Genomic DNA, 20,088 nt, shown 5'->3' on the forward strand with positions numbered 1-20,088 from the left:
CTCCATATCACTTTTTATAGAGGTTGGACTAGACAGCATTCCCACCAGCAGTGGATAAGAGTTCCTTTCTCTCCACATCCCCGCCAGCACTGATTGTTCTCATTCTTTGTGATGTGTGCCAATCTCTGTGGTGTGAGGTGGTATCTCATCATTGTTTTGATTTGCATCTCCCTGATGATTAGTGATGAGGAACATTTTTTCATGTGCCTTTTGGCCATTTGTATTTTTTTTTTTTTGATCGAAGCATCTGTTCATTTCTTCTTCCCATTTTTTGATGGGATTAGATTTTTTTTCTTGTAAAGTTCTGTCAGTGCCCTGTATATTTTGGATATTAGCCCCTTATCCTATGGGTGTTGGGTAAATAGTTTCTCCCACTCAGTGGGTGGCTCTTGTATCTTGGGCACTATTTCTTTTGAGGTGCAGAAGCTTCTCAGTTTAATGTATTCCCATCTGTTGATCTCTGCTTCCACTTGTTTGGAAAGTGCAGTTTCCTTCTTGAAGATGCCTTTAGTCTCAATGTCATGGAGTGTTTTACCAATGTGTTGTTCTATATACCTTATGGTATCAGGTCTGATATCAAGGTCTTTAATCCATTTGGATTTTACCTTTGTACATGATGTTAACTGGGGGTCTATGTTCACTTTTTTGCAAGTAGCTAACCAGTTCTGCCAGCACCACTTGTTGAAAAGGTTTTCCCTGCTCCACTTAGGATTTCTTTCTCCTTTGTCAAAAATTAGGTAATTGTATGTCTGGGGGACAATGTCTGAGAACTCAAGCCTATTCCACTGATCTGAGGGTCTGTCTTTATTCCAATACCATGCTGTTTTGATAACTATTGCTTTGTAGTACAGTTTAAAGTTGGGGAAAGTAATGCCTCCCATTGTCCTTTTCCCTAGGAGTGCTTTAGCTATTCGAGGGTGTTTATTGTTCCAGATGAACTTCATAAGTGTTTGATCCACTTCTTTGAAGAATGTCATGCGTATTTTTAAGGGGATTGCATTAAATCTGTATAATGCTTTGGGGAGTATTGCCATTTTAATGATGTTAATCCTGCCAATCCATGAGCAGGGTATGTGTTTCCATTTCTGTGTGTCCTCTCTTATTTCTTGGAGCAGGGCTTTATAGTTTTTTTTTGTATAGGTCCTTCACGTCTTTGGTCAAGTTGACTCCAAGATATTTGAGTTTGTGTGGCGTTATTGTGAATGGGATTGCCTTCTTGAATTCCTTCTCTTCCCTATCATTATTGTTGTATAAAAAGGCCATTGATTTCTGTGTATTAATTTTGTAGCCTGCCATCTTGCTATATGAGTCTATTGTTTCTAAAAGCTTTTTGGTAGAGTCTTTAGGGTTTTCTAAGTAGAGTATCATGTCGTCTGCAAACAATGAGAGCTTGACTTCTTCCTTTCCTATATGAATTCCTTTGATATCTTTTTCTTTTTTTTTTTTTTTTGGTTTTTGGGCCACACCCGTTTGACGCTCAGGGGTTACTCCTGGCTATGTGCTCAGAAATCGCCCCTGGCTTGGGGGGACCATATGGGACGCCGGGGGATCGAACCGCGGTCCTTCCTTGGCTAGCGCTTGCAAGGCAGACACCTTACCTCCAGCGCCACCTACCCGGCCCCTGATATCTTTTTCTTGCCTGATCGCTAAAGCAAGAACTTCCAGTACTATGTTGAAGAGGAGTGGTGAGAGCAGACAGCCTTGTATTGTACCAGAATTTAGAGGAAAAGCTTTTAGTTTTTCTCCATTGAGAAAACCATTGGTTTGTGGTAGATGGCTTCAACTAGATTGAGAAATGTTCCTTCCATTCCCATCTTGCTGAGAGTTTTGATCAAGAATGGGTGTTGGACTGTAGAATTAAATAATTAGCGATGGTTCTGGATAGAGGTGGATGGATGGAGGGATTTTTCTCTGCCATCCCAGACCACGTGGCTCCGCAACCCCCATTCAGCTGGCAGGTCCCATCGTTAATTTTTTTTTTTTTTTTTGGTTTTTGGGCCACACCCGGTGATGCTCAGGGGTTACTCCTGGCTATGTGCTCAGAAGTCGCTCCTGGCTTGGGGGACCATATGGGACACCGGGGGATCGAACCGCGGTCCATCCTAGGCTAGCGCTGGCAAGGCAGGCACCTTACCTCTAGCGCCACCGCCCAGCCCCCATCGTTAATTATTTAATGGAACATTTGACCTTATCAAATGCTTTCTCTGCATCTATTGATATGATCATGTGATTTTTATTTTTCTTCTTGTTGATGTTGTGTATGATGTTGATAGATTTACAGATGTTAAACCATCCTTGCATACCTGGGATGAAACCTACTTGGTCGTAGTGTATGATCTTCTTGATGATGCATTGGATCCTATTTGCCAGGATTTTGTTGAAGATCTTTGCATCAGCATTCATCAGGGATATTGGTCTGTAATTTTCTTTTTTGGTAGCATCTCTGTCTGGTTTTGGTATCAAGGTGATGTTTGCTTCATAAAAGCTGTTTGGGAGTGTTCCCGTTTTTTCAATTTCATGGAAGAGCCTGGCTAGGATTGGTAGTAGCTCCTCTTGAAAGATTTGAAAAAATTCATTAGGAAATCCATCTGGGCCTGGGCTTTTCTTTTTGGGCAGATGTTTGATTACAGTTTCAATTTCCTCAGTAGTGATGGGGGTGTTTAGATATGCTACATCCTCCTTACTTAAATGTGGAAGGTTATAAGTGTCCAAAAATGTTTCCATTTCTTCTAGGTTCTCATGTTTAGTAGCATAAAGTTTCTCAAAGTAGTCTCTGACTACCCTTTGGATCTCTGCAATATCTGTCGTGATCTCCCCCTTTTCATTTCTAATACCGGTTATCAGATTTCTCTCTCTCTCTTTCTTTGTGAGTTTTGCCAATGGTCTATCAATCTTGTTTATTTTTTCAAAGAACCAACTTCTGCTTTCGTTGATCTTTCGGATTGTTTTTTGGTTTTCCACTTCATTGAGTTCTGCTTTCAACTTTGTTATTTCCTTCTGTCTCCCTACTTTTGGTTCCTTTTGTTGGTCATTTTCTAATTTTTTGAGCTGCGTCATTAAGTTATTCAGGTATGCCCCTTCTTCCTTCCTGATGTGTGCTTGTAGAGCTATACATTTTCCTCTCAGGACCACTTTTGCTGTGTCCCATAGATTCTGGCAGTTTGTGTCTTCATTATCATTTGTTTCCAGGAAAGTTTTGATTTCCTTTTTGATTTCATCTCGGACCCACTGGTTGTTCAGTAGCAGGGTGTTTAATTTCCAATTGTTAAAGTTTTTCTTCTGTGTGCCTTTGTAGTTCACATCTAATTTCAGAGCCTTGTGGTCAGCAAAGTTAGCCTGCAAGATTTCTATCCTCTTCATTTTATGGAGGTATGTTTTATGTGTCAGTATGTAGTCTATCCTGGAGAATGACCCATGTACATTGGAGAAGAATGTGTGTCCAGGTTTTTTAGGATGGAGTGTCCTATATATATCTACTAGTCCTCTTTTTTTTTTTTTTTTTTTTTTTGTTTTTGGGCCACACCCATTTGACGCTCAAGGGTTACTCCTGGCTATGTGCTCAGAAATCGCCCCTGGCTTGGGGGGACCATATGGGACGCCAGGGGATTGAACCGCGGTCCTTCCTTGGCTAGCGCTTGCAAGGCAGACACCTTACCTCCAGCGCCACCTACCCGGCCCTACTAGTCCTCTTTCTTCCATTACTCTTTTCAAGGCTAGTATTTTTTTTGTTGAGTTTCAGTCTGGTTGACCTATCAAGTGTTGATAGGGCTGTGTTGAGGTCTCCCACAATTATTGTGTTATTATTGATGTCTTCTTTCAGATTTGTCAGTAATTGTATTAGATAATTTTCTGGTTTCTCATTCGGTGCATATATGTTTAATAGTCTTATTTCTTTCTGTTGCACATATCCCTTGATTAAGTACATAGTGTCCATCTTTGTCCCTTACCACTTTTCTGAGTATAAAGTTGGTGTCATCAGATATTAATATGGCCACCTCAGCTTTTTTGAGGGTGTTGTTTGATTGGATGATTTTCCTCCAGCCTTTGATTTTGAGTCTATGTTTGTTCTGACTATTCAGATGTGTTTCTTGTAGGCAGCAGAAAGTTGGATTCATCTTTTTGACTCATTTTGCCACTCTGTGTCTTTTTTTTTTTTTTTTTTTTTTTTTTTTTTGTGGTTTTTGGGTCACACCCGGCAGTGCTCAGGGGTTATTCCTGGCTCCAGGCTCAGAAATTGCTCCTGGCAGGCACGGGAGGACCATATATGGGACGCCGGGATTCGAACCGATGACCTCCTGCATGAGAGGCAAACGCCTTACCTCCATGCTATCTCTCCGGCCCCACTCTGTGTCTTTTAATTGATGAATTTAGTCTATTGACATTGAGGGAGATGATTGTCATAGGATTTAATGTCATCTTTGTAGATAAGTTTGCTGTGTGTGTTGGTCTCTCTTGTCTTAGAGTAGACCTGTCAGGTTTTCCTTTAAGGCTGGTTTATCATCTGTGAAGTTTCTGAGCTGTTGTTTATCCATGAAGCTATGTATTCTTCCTTCAAACCTGAACGTGAGTCGGGCTGAGTGCAGTATTCTTGGTGAGGCATTCATTTTATTCAGTCTTGTCACAATATTCCACCACTGTCTTCTGGCCTTGAGAGTTTCTTGTGACATGTCTGCTGTAAGTCTTAGGGATGCTCCTTTGAATGTAATTTCCCTTTTTGATCTTGCTGCTTTCAGTATTCTATCTCTATCTGTGGGATTTGTCATTGTTTGTTTGTTTGTTTTTTGGCCACACCCATTTGATGCTCAGGGGTTACTCCTGGCTAAGCACTCAGAAATTACCCCTGGCTTGGGGGAACCATATGGGATGCCGGGGGATCGAACAGCGGTCCTTCCTTGGCTAGCGCTTGCAAGGCAGACACCTTACCTCTAGCGCCACCTCATCGGCCCCAGGGATTTGTCATTGTAACGAGGATGTGTCTTGGGGTATTTTTCTTTGGGTCTCTTTTAGCTGGTACTCTTGGGCATGCAGGATTTGATTGCATGTAATCTTTAACTCTGGGAGTATCTCTTTGATGATGTCTTTGACAGTTGATTCTTCCTGGAGATCTCCTACCTGGGTCTCTGGGACTCCAATGATTCTTATGTTGTTTCTGTTGAGTTTATCAAAGACTTTTTTTTTTTTTTTTGGTTTTTGAGCCACACCCAGCGGTGCTCAGGGGTTACTCCTGGCTGTCTGCTCAGAAATAGCTCCTGGCAGGCACGGGGGACCATATGGGACACCGGGATTCGAACCAACCACCTTTGGTCCTGGATCGGCTGCTTGCAAGGCGTTTGCCACTATGCTATCTCTCCGGGCCCAAAGACTTCTATTTTCATCTGTTCGCATTCCTTGAGTACTTTTTCCATTGCCTGTTCGTTTGTCTTAAGGTTCTTTTCCAATTTCTTCTGTTGGTTGAGTTTTTCTGCATCACATCTTCCAGTACTCCGATTCTCTCCTCAACTGCTGATACCCTGCTGGCGAGGCCATCCATTGAGGTTTTCAGTTGAGCTACCGTGTTTTTCAGATCTGTTATTTCAGTTTGGAGTTTTCTGATTTCTGTCTTTGTGTTCTGTTCAGATCGATCTATGCTTTCTTTGAGTTCTTCAAACATCTTCCATATTGCTATTTTAAGTTCCTTATCCGAGAGGTTAATCAGGTGGTTGGAATTTATTATGTCATCCGAGCTTTCATCTTCATTCTCTGTGCATGGTGTTTGCCTGAGAGGTTTCCCCATTGTCACGCTTGTAGTGTGGTTCTTCCTGCGTGTTGTTGTGGGGTTCATTGGTTAGAAAGAGTGCGCAGCCAAGAAGCAAAGCTGCTCTTCTGCTGCCTCTAGTTGACAGTTTCTTGGGGGTGCGCTCCCTAGGCCTCTGAGGAGACCTTCAGGGATTCAGAAACACAGGCAGACAGGCGCAGAAGTTTCCCTTGAAGTCCTCAGAGTGAACAAAGGCACAGCAGGGCGGAGCCTCCACAGGCCAGAGAGCCCAGCCTATTGGACGGCGACCCCCACAGCCAGAATCTACTCACTGATTCAAAATGCAGTTTTTTGGGGGTGTACGCCCTAGGCCTCTGAGCATATATACTTTTTTTCAACAGATCATACTTCTGGCTCAATTGGGGGGGGGGGGTGGCAGAGAGATAGCACAGTGATAGGGCATTTGCCTTGCACACAGCCAACCCAGGAAGGATGGTGCTTCAAATCCCGTCATGCCATATGGTCACTCTAGCTTTCCAGGAGCTATTTCTGAGTGCAGAGCCATTTCTGAGTAACCCCTGAGGGTCGCTGGGTGTGACCCAAAAACAAAAACAAAACAAAAACAAAATTTTTTTTGGTAGAGGGTTTCAGCTAAGTTTAAGTTTTGTTTTGTTGGTCATATTTTTTTTTGTTTTGTTTTTGTTTTGGGGCCACACCTGGAGGTGCTCAGGGGTTACTCCTGGCTATCTGCTCAGAAATAGCTCCTGGAAGGTACAGGGGACCATATGGGAGGCCTGGATTTGAACCAACCACCTTAGGTCCTGGATCTGCTGCTTGCAAGGCAAACGCCGCTGTGCTATCTCTCTGGCCTCTTGTTGGTCATAGTTTGATTTGTTTTTCTCTGATTGCTCTTCACATGCTTAGTTAACAAATTTTGTATTTTCCCATCAACTTCTAAAAACTACAAGTATTAATCCATTGTAGGTTATCTTTGTTATAGATTATTAATATTATTATTATTATTATTTTGTTTTATTTTTTTGGTCACACCCAGCAGAAGTTACTCCTGGCTCTATGCTCAGAAATCACTCCTGGCAGGCTTGGGGGACCATATGGGATGCCGGTATTTGAACCACTGTCCCTCTGCATGCAAGGCAAATGCCTTACCTCCATGCTATCTCTCCGGCCCCCTGTTAAAGATTTTTGTTTAGAAGACACAGCCAGGGATCAGAGAGATAGTATGGAAGTAGGGCATTTGCCTTACATGCAGAAGAATGGTGGTTCGAATCCTGGCATCCTATATGGTCCCCTGAGCCTGCTAGGAGCGATTTCTGAGCATAGAGACAGGAGGAAGCCCTGAGCGCTGCCGGGTGTGACCCAAAAACCAAACAAACAAAAAGATAGAAGACACAGCCAGAGTTGCTAGAAGCTACCCCAGCCCTGTACTCCAGAACAACTCCAGAGTTGTTCTAGTATGTTCAAAGTATGTTCTTTGAGAACATACTCAGTCCTCTGAGTTCTTTCTATAATAACCTTTTGTTACATACTGCCCACTCCCTTTTTGGGGGGAAGGCTGTCACACTGGGTAGTGCTCAGTCCTTACTCCTGATTCTGTGCTCAAGAGCCTGTGCTGGGAATTCATGAAGTCAGCTACATGCAAGCAAAGTACCTTACTTCCTGTACTGTCTTTTGATCCACATTCTGCCCCCTCTTTTTTTTTTTTTTTTTTTTACTATACCCAACGATGCTCCAGGGTTAGTCCTGGCTCTCATTCAAGAATTATTTCTGGCAGTGCTCTGGAGACCAGATGGAATGCAAGGGATTGAACCTGAGTTGGCAACATGCAAGGCAAATGCCCTACCTATTTCTTCAGCCCCTTGGGATAAGTTTTACTTGTTTAGAGACTATGAGATAGTGTAGTGTCACGTGTTCTCAGAGATTGGTTGAGATTCGATTCCCACAGAGCTCCCAGGAAGAGAAATCAACTCCCATTACCCTGTGCAATCAAGACAGGGGAAGCAATTCCGGTTGTATAGATCAGATCCGCAGTAAATAATTCATACAGACAAGAAGGTAAAAAGAGGCAAGAAGGTCGGACATAAAATCTTTTACCAACCCGTCAGCTGCTCCAAGATTCTAGAGCTCTCTAGCCAGCAGCATAAAGGACCCCATCCTCCCAGGTTAACTCCTATTTATTCAGATCTAAACAGTGCCCCCTACCTGAAAGGTCATAGGTGGGAAAGCAGGCAGGGGAATATATACCAAAGAGAAATATTTTAAAAGTCGCCAAGGGCCGGAGAGATAGCATGGAGGTAGGGCATTTGCCTTGCATGCAGAAGGACAGTGGTTCGAATCCCAGCATGGCATATGGTCTGCCCAAGCCTGCCAGGAGCGATTTCTGACCGTAGAGCCAGGAGTAATCCTTGAGCGCTGCCGGTGTGACCCAAAAGCCAAAAAAAAAAAAAAAAAGCCTGAGCAAGAGGGGCATGCTTTGCATGCAGCTGACCCTAGTTTGGCCCCTAGCACCACATTGTCCTTTAGTATTGCCAAATGTGACTCTCAGGGTTCCCAAAGATAATACCCAATACTATATCATCAGGCCTTCACACTGACCTACCAGCTGGTTGTGACCTTGGGCACCTGGAAGTCCCCTGCCCATCATACCAGATTTACTTGTTTATTATCATACATTTATAGTTTATTACTGTTGTTCATTATTATTATTATTTGGGTTGTTTGTTTGTTTTGGACCACACCCAGTGGTGCTCAGGCTCTGTGCTAAGAAATCATTCCTGGCAGACTGAGGGGACCATATGGGATGCTGGGGATCGAACCCGGGTCTGTCTTGAGTTGGCTGCATGCAAGGCAAACACCCTACCACTATGCTATCACTTGACCCCTCGGCATGCACTCTTTTTTTAAATTAATATTTTTTTATTTAAGTAACATGATTACAGTTGGGTTACAGTCACAAACAGATCACCTCCTTCACCAGTGTAACATTCCCCCCTCCCAATCTCTGCCTGTATTCAAGACAGGCATTCTACTACAGTTATTTGTTTTTTTTTTTTGTTTGTTTGTTTTTTTGGGGTCACACCCGGCAGTGCTCAGGGGTTACTCCTGGCTGTTTGCTCAGAAATAGCTCCTGGCAGGCACAGGGGACCATATGGGACACCAGGATTCGAACCAACCACCTTTGGTTCTGGATCGGCTGCTTGCAAGGCAAACACCGCTGTGCTATCTCTCTGGGCCCATTCAAGAGTTATTTGTTTTTAAGTTCAGTAAATTGTTTTTTGGTTTTTTTTGGTTTTGGTTTTGTTTTTTGGGCCACACCCGGCGGTGCTCAGGGGTTACTCCTGGCTGTCTGCTCAGAAATAGCTCCTGGCAGGCACGGGGGACCATACGGGACACCGGGATTCGAACCAACCACCTTAGGTCCTGGATTGGCTGCTTGCAAGGCAAACGCCACTGTGCTATCTCTCCGGGCCCTTGTTTTTTTCTTAAAGGATAAGGGTTAAAGAAAAAATAGTAAAGGTGTGACAGTGGCAATCACCGTTGTTTGCATAGGCCCCAAAATATGGGGAAAACAGAAAAAAATGCTTGGCCTGATTAAAGAAGGCTTCACCCCCGAGGTTTATTGGCATAAGACTGACTCTGGGCTGCAGGCATAGCAATCTGTCCAACCCAAGTCATTCTCCATGGTTCAGGTGAAACTTTTTCACACTTTAGCTGTTGTTGGTATCAGGTTCCTATATTTAAAGATTCTGGATTCTGGCATACACTTTTTTAGATTGGTTTGTTGAGGTGTAAGACTTACTAATACTTTTTAAACAGCTGCTTCTTTGTTGTTGTTATTTTTGGGTCTCACCTGGCGGTGCTCAGGGATTACTCAGGCTCTGCACTCAGAAATTGCTCTTGGCAGGCACAGGAGACCATATGGGATGCCAGGATTTCAAACTATTCTGGATCCACTGCATGCAAGGCAAACACCCAAATGCTGTGCTATCTCTCTGACCCCAATAGCTGCTTTTTTTTTTGGGGGGGGTCACACCTGGCAGCACTCAGGGGTTACTCCTGGCTCTCTGCTCAGAAATTGCTCCTGGCAGGCTCAGGGGACCATATGAGATGATGAGATTGAACCACCGACCTTCTGCATGAAAGGTAAACACCTTACCTCCATGCTATCTCTCCAGCCCCCAGTGTTGCTCATTTTTGCTGGCTTCAGAAAGTTTTTCTGATATATCTTCTAACTCATTTTGAATGTACCACCATTCACACCTCATGCAGCCTTCAGTGAGTTGAGAACTGGGCCTAAATCAAGCGCTTGATAGGAAATATAAGTGTGAATTCTGGCTCAGTCGCCTGTATAACCTAGTTTTATGAACATAAATTTTGTGAGTTCGTTTTTCTTGATCAAAGCATTTTCCAAACGCTTATGCAGACACTTATCCCTGTCATGTTGGTTGGATTGGTTGGTTGGTTGGATACTCATCTGTCATTTCCAGGATTGAAATGATCTGTCTTCAGCTCTGCTTCCTGATAGCCATGAATCACTGCTTCCTGCGGCCTCACAGGATGCACCAGCTAATCCTGTCCTTTGCTGCTCCTCTAGGGTTCAATTCTGACACCAGGAATGGATCACCCGATTCCTCTCCAGCCTGCCTCCGTGATGGCACCTCTCACCCAGCAGCTGAGTCACCTGTCCCTCAGCGGCTCCGCCATGGTAAAGGAGGATATAGTTGCTCACAAGCTCCCACTGACAGGGAATCCCTGCACAATACCCTTTGGTATTAATACTTAGGAGGATGGGACTCACTTCCGGATTCAATGGATCATTGTGGACAGACTTGGAATAAAAAAGCATTAATTCATAAGTCAGGAATATAGCATTCTGCCCGTTAGCTCTTTCCTCTGATTTTTCCTCAAGAAACTCACTTCTGAATGATCTTCCTAGTAATTAATGATGTGCCAGTATTTCTGCCTACATGCAAGTAGGCGATTACGAGGCAATTACATTTTATGATATTTTTTTTGTTTTGCTTTTGTTTTTGAATCACATCTGGCAATGCTCAGGGGTTACTCCTGGCTCTAAGCTCAGAAATCGGCCCTGGCAGGCTCGGGGGACCATATGGGATGCCAGGATTTGAACCTCCATCCTTCTGCATGCAAGGCAAACACCCTACCTCCATGCTATCTCTCCGGCCCCATATGTTTTTTTTTTTTTTTTTTTTTATCAGACATAGTAACAAGCAGACTGGAGCAATAGTACAGTGGAAAAAGCTCTTGCCTTGCATGTGACTGCCCCAGGTTCATTCACCAACATCACTTTTGGTCCTCTGAGCCCTGCCAGGAGTTATCCCTTAGCACAGAGCCAGGAGTAAGCTCTGAATACCTCTAGTGTGGCCTAAAAATAGAACTATCTGGGGACCGGAGAGGTAGCATGGAGGTAAGGCGTTTACCTTTCATGCAGAAGGTCATCGGTTCGAATCCCGGCGTTCCATATGGTCCCCCGTGCCTGCCAGGAGCGATTTCTGAGCACGGAGCCAGGAAAAAAACCTGAGCACTGCCAGGACTGACCAAAAACCACACACACACACACACACACACACACACACACACACACACACACACACACACACACACACAAATAGAACTATCTGAAATGCTTTTATTTTATTTTTATTTATTTGGAGATTTTTTTTGGGGGGGGAGGCAGGACACAGGTGGTTGTGCTCAAGGGTTACTGCTGTAAGTTCTCAGGGAATATGTGGTACCAGGGATTGAATCTAGGTAGACTACATGCGAGTGACTTAACCCTCCATTATATCTCTATCCCCTGAAGTGTTTGTTTTTGTTTGTTTGGGGGCCACACCTGGCAGTGCTCAGGGATTATTTATGGCTCTGCACTCAAAAATAGCTCCTGGCAGATTCAGGGGACCAGATGGGATGCTGAGGGTCAAACCTGGGTTTGTCCCGGTTCGGTGCCATGCAAGGCAAATTCCTACCGCTGTGTTATCTATCTCTCTCTAGCCTTTAAAGTGTTTCTTTTTTTCCTTTTTTCTTTTCTTTTTTTTTGGGGGGGTGGGGTGGGGTCATACCCGGCAGCACTCAAGGGTTACTCCTGGCTCTGCACTCAGAAATCTGCTCCTGGCAGGCACGGGGGACTATATGGGATGCCGAGAATTGAGCCATCATCTGTCCTGGATCAGCTGCGTAAAAGGCAAATGCCCTACCTACCACTGTGCTCTCAGGCCCTTTTTTTTTTTTATTAATTTACTTATTGATTTTACTTATGGGCCACACCCGACAGTGGCACTCAGGGTTTACTCCTTGATCTGCACTCAGAAATTGCCCCTGGCAGGCCAGGGGCCCACATGGGATGCCTCGAACCGGGCCACCGCTGTGCTATCCTCCGGCCCCTGAAGTGTTTCTTTTTCAACACAGTTAGATTAGAATCTCTAGGAATAGACCCCAGGAATGAGCACTTTTTATGAAAGCTCCCTGGGTGTAGCTTTAAATGTAGATTTAATGTTTAAATGTAGATATAAATTTGCGTTAAATGTCCCCAAACCACTGTTTTAAATCTACTGATGTTTTCCATTCTAGTATATGCCAACAGCTGCATCTGTGCATGGAGCTTACCTCTCCCAGTACACCCCCGTGCCGCTTTCTGGTGTTTCAGCTGAGGTAAGAGCTTTATTGTCTCTTTGGAGTGAGAATAGGAGAATGAACAGAGACCAGTTTCCTGATCAACATCTTTCTCTCACAATGTTGTTGAGTCTGTATTCACAATAGCTGGTAGGTGTGTGAGAAATGAAGCCAGAGTGACAGTCCGTGTTGTTGAATGAGTTCCTTTCTCACATTGGCTCGCCTGCTGCTAGTGCCAGGATGCTGGCTGGTGCTGATAGTGTGTCTCTGGAGGCAGAGAGGCCACTCAGTGTTGGCAAGTGTACCATGGAAGTGCACTGGTTTGCAGCACCAGCATGAGGGTGTGCTGGGAGGCGCTATACTCTCTCTGGGTGGGTTTTGGTGGCTGCTTTGGTGAAAGGTGTGGAAAGGCAAGCACCAGGTGACTGTCCTCCCTTGGCTATGCTACAGGAGCACAGTGCCCAGCAACATCAAGTCATTCTGGATGGCCCCACAGACCTTGGCCTCTATTCTTTCCAGTTCAACAAGTAACAGTGGTGAGAACCCCATCCTGAGGTGCAGAGTGTGGTGAGCAGCTGCAGTCAGCCGAGTTATTCTGGCTACACTCTTACTTCTGATTTATGGCCCTTTTGGACACCCCTCCAGCCTCTGTGGACAGAAAAGGACCTTTACCAATGTGGATGCTCTGATTCCAGAGAGCTGACTCAGAACTAAACCATCTGTGGACTCTGCTAAGGACTGACGCTTCTCAGGCCTAAATCCAGGAAAAGAAATCTTGGCTCTGGCCCTCTGCCTCGGAGCCTGGGAGCAGCACACTCTGCTATCCTGGAATCAAGAAGATAAAAAAAAATTTTTTTGGCCAATCATGATGGTGCTCATTGCTTTCTCCTGGCTCTATACTCAGGGATCACTCTTGGCAGTGCTTGGGGGGACAGACCGTTTGGGATGCCAGGAATCAAACCCAATCAGCAGCATGCAAGGCAAGCACCCTGCCCACTGTACTACGGTCTGGCCCTACTTTTCTTTCTTTTTTTGGCCACACCCGGTGACACTCGGGTTACTCCTGGCTATGCATTCAGAAATCACCCCTGGCTTTCGAGAACCATATGGGATGCTGGGGATCGAATCGTCCTGGGCCAGCCGCCTGAAAGGTAAACATCTTACCGCTGTGCTGTATCACTCCAGCCCCACTTCTCTCTCTCTCTCTTTTTTTTTTTTTTTGGTTTTTGGGTCACACCCGGCAGCGCTCAGGGGTTACTCCTGGCTCCAGCTCAGAAACAGGTCCTGGCAGGCTCAGGGGACCATATGGGATGCCAGGATTCGAACCAATGACCTACTGCATGAAAGGCAAACGCCTTACCTCCATGCTATCTCTCCGGCCCCCACTTTTCTCTTTCTTATGCAGACATTTTCATGCTTTTTTTTGGGGGGGGACATACCCGGTGACACCCAGGGGTTACTCCTGGCTATGCCACCAGAAATCACTCCTGGTTTGGGGACCATTTGGGACTCCGGGGATCAAATTGTGGTCCATCCTAGGTCAGCCAGCATGCAAGGCAAACGCCCTACCGTTGCACCATCACTCTGGATCCTTCTTATGCTTTTTTTTTAAATCACAATATTTTCTTTCCTATCCCAAACATGGTGCCTTATGCTTCTCATCTTTATGCACAAAAATTTTGGACACTTTGGAATGATTTGGGAATTTAAAATTATTTCTTTACTTTTTTTGGGGGGAGGGAGTCACACCCAGCAGCACTCAGGAGTTACTCCTGGCTCTGTGCTCAAAAGTCACTCCTGACAGGGTCGGGGGACCATATGGGATGCGGGGATTCGAACGGAGGCCCTTCCTGTGTCGGCTGCATGCAAATAAAAGCCTTGCCAATGTGGTATCACTCCGGCCTATTTCTTTACTTTAAAGAGAAACAAAAAGATGTGGGGCACTGAAATATTGACAAGCCTGCTATGGAACCTTCTTAGTTTAGATATGAGCTTTTTGGGTGTGTAGTCTAACATTTTATGCCTCTATTCATCGATGCAGTAACATCTACCTATTTCTGTTTTTGTTTTGTTTTTTGGGGGGTCACATCCTGGCAGCGCTCAGGGGTTACTCCTGGCTCTATGCTCAGAATCGCTCCTGGCAGGCCCGGGGGACCATATGGGATGCTGGAATTCGAACCACCAACCTTCTGCATGCAAGGCAAATGCCTTATCTTCATGCTATCTCTCCGGTCCCACACCTACCTATTTCTAATCTGTTAACGTTTTAACTAAATGCTGATGGACCTCTTAGGTGGTACTCATGTGCTCCTGGAAATGCGTGGCTACCTTGCCAGTGGTCCAGTGCTAAGGTCTATGAGCACAGCCTACCAGAAACCACCAGGGCCACATTCAACAGTACACTTAGCAGTGCTCAAGGTCTTCAGGTTCAAACTCAGCCATGCTTGGGAGGTCATGTGCTGCGATCAAACCCAGGCTGGGTACCTGTCTTGCATTCACTCTTAACGCCTGTACTATCTTCCTGACTCCTGGATTTCCTTTTTGAATGAAATATTGTATGAAAATTTGGGAAGGTTGGGCAAGGAAAAAGTCTAAATACTAAGCAGGCAATGGTCCTTTCCTCCTCCTGCTGCATCTGGGAGAAAAGACTGGACCCTAACTATGAGAAGCTGAGAATTGACTTAGTTCCTTAAAGAAGACTGTTCACAGCCCCCATCTTTCTGGGTCAAACTTGGATAAGGATTGACTCATTGGGCAGTTAGACAGGGGTGAACTTAGTGATTTCTGTCTCATCTCACCATCCCACTGCTGAGGCAACACCCACCAAAGTACCTTTCTGGAGGGCCTGTGGTCCAGCTTCCAGGAGGATCTGGGCCATTCCCTTCTATCAACATAGTGTGGAGCTGAAGTCTTTTGCAGCTGTGGCAATGTTGGAAGGCGAAGAATGGTGGCCACATTGAGGAAGAACAGCCACTTCACCTTCAGGCCAGTGGAGCTCAAGGAGATGGCTTTGTCTCCTCTAGGCTGTGTGGCATTGTTTGCAGATAACTGATTGTTGTGTTTGGGAGTGAGAGCTGTGTGCCCCAACATCCAGTGGTGAGACGATGCAGCTAAACACCTACAGTGCAGAGGACAGCCCCAGTGACCCCCAACAAGACTTATCTAACTCATCTGTCAGCAGAAAGAGAGTATGAAACATGATGTACTTATTCTCTGCTCCTCAGAGCCCCCAACTTTGGACATGCCATGTCTCCTGATTTTCATGCAGTCTGGGTGGAGAGAACAGCCTCAAAGTCCTAACGTTCTCACTCTCTTGCTTCTCTCCCCCAGAGAGATGCATGCCCTCTGTCACTTTGCCACACCCCCAGCAGAGCCCCTAGAATCTTTGACATCTTTACCTGCAGCCATCTTTGAGGGACACATGCCAACTGCACCTGCACAGAAGGGTCAGACTGTGGTGTAAACAGCTCTGTGTGCTGTGCTTGGCCAGGTAGAAAAGGACAATAATCTGCTCACCCAAAGCTGCCTGCCTGTTTACTGTGTTTGGGCCCTTCTTCAGGACACCAGGACATCAAATAATTTTCCTTCTTATGGAAGGGCCACAAAGAGCTCAAATAAGAGACGGGGAATAAATTCTATTTGATTATGAGCTCAGGGGTGCTTTTCTCATCTCCGGTAAGATCTGACTGTGCCTAAGAGATAGCCGAGAAATCTTTGCCCATCTTGTAGAAAATAAGGTCCAGCATTCTTCCTTTTCACTCTTTGTGCTCTGAAAGGGGAGAGTTCTGGTCTCCTTGCACTACCAGCTGGGTGCCTTTCCAACAGCCAGAAGCTGCATGAAGTGTGCAGAGAAGTGGGGTCCCTACAGTGGTCCTAGGAGAGGAAGCAGAGACTTCTAGAGGGAAAAGCTCTCAACAATAACTTCATACACATTTGCACCCTGATTCGTCTCCACTTCCACTCCTTAACTAAGAGTCCTGGTGTACCCAACCCACCCAGATTTCATCTTCAATATTTCATCTGGTTCCCTGAGTAGTTTTGTAATTGCTGGAGGGAATGGAGTGGGTGTCCATAGGTAGGATAGAAAGTCAAAGCAAGGGCCCGGAGAGATAGCACAGCGGCGTTTGCCTTGCAAGCAGCCGATCCAGGACCAAAGGTGGTTGGTTCGAATCCCGGTGTCCCATATGGTCCCCCGTGCCTGCCAGGAGCTATTTCTGAGCAGACAGCCAGGAGGAACCACTGAGCACCGCTGGGTGTGGCCCAAAAACCAAAAACCAAAAAAAAAAAAAAAAAAAAAAAGAAAGTCAAAGCAATAACACAGGGGCCAGAGAGGTGGCACTAGAGATAAGATGTCTGCCTTGCAAGCGCTAGCCAAGGAAGGACTGCGGTTCGATCCCCCAGGGGCAATTTCTGAGCGCTTAGCCAGGAGTAACCCCTGAGCATCAAACGGGTGTGGCCAAAAAAACAACAAAAAACAAAACAAGACAAAATAAAAGCAATAGCACAGCTGGTAGTAACCCGAGTGCCACACAGTGTGGCCCAAAAAACAAAAAAGAAAAAAAAGTGAAAAGGACAAGGTCAGGGGCTGGGAAGGTGGCGCTAGAGGTAAGGTGTCTGCCTTGCAAACGCTAGCGTAGGACAGACCGTGGTTTGATCCCCCCGGCGTTTCATATGGTCCCCCCAAGCCAGGGGTGATTTCTGAGCACATAGCCAGGAGTAACCCCTGAGCATCAAACGGATGTTGCCCCAAAAACCAAAAAAAAAAAAAAAAAAAAAAAGACAAGGTCAGCACTGTTGATTACTTTTTGTTTTGGAGCCACAACCGAGGTGAAGTGTTCATGGGTTACTCCTAGCTCTGTGCTCAGAAATTACTCTACGGGGGCCCGGAGAGCTAGCACAGCGGCGTTTGCCTTGCAAGCAGCCAATCCAGGACCTAAGGTGGTTGGTTCGAATCCCGGTGTCCCATAGGGACCCCCGTGCCTGCCAGGAGCTATTTCTGAGCAGACAGCCAGGAGTAACCCCTGAGCACCGCTGGGTGTGGCCCAAAAACCAAAAACCAAAAAAAAAAAAAAAAAGAAAGAAATTATTCTACGGACCGTTGGTGTATGTACTATGCTTTTTGTTGTTGCTTTGGAGGGGAGCCACTCCTGGAAGTGCTTATAACTTACTTCAGACTCTGCACAGATGAATCACTCCACTCCTGGTGGTGCTTTGGGGGACCATCTGGGATACTGGGAATCGAACCCAGGGCAGCCGCAAGCAAGGCAATCACCCAATCCACTGTTCTGGGCTTCTTTTTCCTTCTGATGATAGGGATTGAGCACTTTCCTGGCTATGGTGTTTACACGTGCTATCATTTTTAGAGAGGCCTTCCAAACAGTACTCAGCAGAGCTCAGGGGCTTTTCCTGGCAAATCTCACCCTATCGGGGCTGGATGGCTTAATGTTACAGCCTGAGGGGCCGGATCGGTGGCACAAGCAGTAGAGCGTTTGCCTTGCACACACTAACCTAGGACGACCAATTTGATCCCTGGTGTGAGCGCATAGCCAGAAGTGACCCCTGAGCATCACTTTGATGTTCCCCCCAAAAAGTTACAGCTTGAGGATGCTGCCGTGCTTCTTCAGCCCTGAGATTTGGGGGACCAACAGGGCCATCCTAGCAGATATTATGGCCTCCAGGCTATATACCAAGTGATGATGCTTGGGGGCATTCGGGGCGATTCCTGGAGTCTCAGGAGGCCATGTGATGCTGACAGTGATTCCAGGAATCAACTGGAGTTGTGCAAGGCACGAGCCCTAATCCCTTGTACTGCCTCAGCCTTTTTGTTTTTTGGCTACAACTGGTGGTGCTCAGGACTTATTCCTCCTGGCTCTGCACTCAGGAATTGTTTTGATGTGCTCAAGGGACCATGAGGTACTTAACACACATGCTTACTAGAGGTTGAACTTCTTTTTTTTTTTTTTTTTTTTGGTTTTTGGGTCTCACCCGGCAGTTGCTCAGGAGTTACTCCTGGCTCCATGCTCAGAAGTTGCTCTTAGCAAGCACAGGGGACCATATGGGACGCCGGGATTCAAACCGATGACCTTCTGCATGAGAGGCAAATGCCTTACCTCCATGCTATCTCTCCGGCCCCGAGGTTGAACTTCTTGGCCTTATGCTCAAGTGTTTTTAGTTGGGCACAGAAGGTTGAACCCTTGCCTGGGGCAGTGCAAATAGGGAATGCTCTAGGCACTCAGACCTACCAGGAATGCACTTGGTGCATGCAGAGGCACTGGGGATTGAACAGAAAACGTTCAAACTTGCTAGACAGACCTTGTCTGTCTGAGCTATTCTGTCAGTATTCGGAAGGCTGTCCTTAGGGCTTAACACCTGGCTGGCCCTCAGGGCTGATCCTGACAGGGGAGAAACCTGGGCCTCCAGCAAATGTAGTTTTTTTTTTTTTTTTGGTTTTTGGGTCACAGGAGCAGTGCTTAAGGGTTGGCTGTGTGCAAGGCAAACATCCTACTGCTGTGCTATCTCTCTGGCCCTTCCAAGTACTTCTTAATCAAACACTATAAAGAGCCCTGCAGACTGGAAAAACCACACAGCTATACTCAGCAATAGGACAGAAGAAAATGACCTATACATGAAGGGTGAAGACAGAACTTGTATTAACACTTGGGTGAGACCAATGCTCATTAGAACTTCATCCTCGGGGCCGGAGAGATAGCACGGAGGAAAGGCGTTTGCCTTGCATGCAGAAGGACAGTGGTTCGAATCCCGGCATCCCATATAGTCCCCCTGTGCCTGCCAGGGGCGATTTCTGAGCATAGAGCCAGGAGTAACCCCTGAGCCCTGCCGAGTGTGACCCAAAAGACAAACAAAACAAAACAAAAAAACTTCATCCTCCAAATTTACTGATCAGTAAACTCACATACCCTCCTTTGGTACCAACCATAGGCCTTGGGGCTTCAGTGTCATCCTCTTGGGGACAGGGAGTGTGTTTAGCCAAGTGCTTACATGTGTGGTTATTCTGTAATCCAAAAGCAGTGAGGCACCTTGTATATACCCCACCTCTGGCAGAGCAATGGCACTGCTCTCTGGAGAGGATTCCTACCCAAGAACCATAAACTTGGCTAGAAATCAAATCCAGGGCCCGGAGAGATAGCACAGCGGTGTTTGCCTTGCAAGCAGCCGATCCAGGACCAAAGATGGTTGGTTCGAATCCCGGTGTCCCATATGGTCCCCCGTGCCTGCCAGGTGCTATTTCTGAGCAGACAGCCAGGAGTAATCCCTGAGCACTGCCGGGTGTGACCCCCCCCCCCCAAAAAAAGATAGAAATAAAATCCAGACTCTAGGGTGCTTCTCGACCAGATTCAGAGAAAAGGGTGGGCTTTAAGGTTAGTCTTGGGGCCAGAGCAAAAAGCACAGCAGATAGAGCATTTGCCTTGCATGTAACTAGCTCACTCAGGTTTGATCTCCTGCCAGGAGTAATTCCTGAGCAGAGACAGAAATAAGCCTTGAGCACTTCCAGGTGTGGTCACGAACATTTCTGTTACCTATACTTTAGGTCTATTCCCATTTTCCTTCTATCAAAGAACCTTCATTTGGCAGCTAAGATGTGACTGAGCACTATCACCCTTCTGATGGCTGAATTCTGCCCCTTCCTATGGTCGGCCCCCTCATGAAAGCTGGCTGGTTCCCTGGTTACAGCTTTCTCACTGACA

General features: G+C 46.0%; 1 protein-coding gene across 1 annotated transcript in view; it reads left to right on the forward strand.

Moving 5' to 3' along the window:
* RBMS2 (RNA binding motif single stranded interacting protein 2) overlaps nucleotides 1-13,212 on the forward strand; it is an 83,175-nt gene extending 69,963 nt beyond the window's left edge. Inside the window, exons 10-12 of the mRNA XM_049783005.1 lie at nucleotides 10,347-10,457; nucleotides 12,341-12,421; nucleotides 12,833-13,212. Of these exons, the coding sequence (XP_049638962.1) occupies nucleotides 10,347-10,457; nucleotides 12,341-12,421; nucleotides 12,833-12,913 (273 nt within the window). The 3' untranslated portion in view covers nucleotides 12,914-13,212. The remainder of the gene's footprint in view (nucleotides 1-10,346; nucleotides 10,458-12,340; nucleotides 12,422-12,832) is intronic.
* The last annotated feature ends 6,876 nt before the right edge of the window (nucleotides 13,213-20,088 follow it).

The sequence above is a fragment of the Suncus etruscus genome, chromosome 11 (genome assembly GCF_024139225.1).
Source record: "Suncus etruscus isolate mSunEtr1 chromosome 11, mSunEtr1.pri.cur, whole genome shotgun sequence".
Taxonomy (NCBI): domain Eukaryota; kingdom Metazoa; phylum Chordata; class Mammalia; order Eulipotyphla; family Soricidae; genus Suncus; species Suncus etruscus.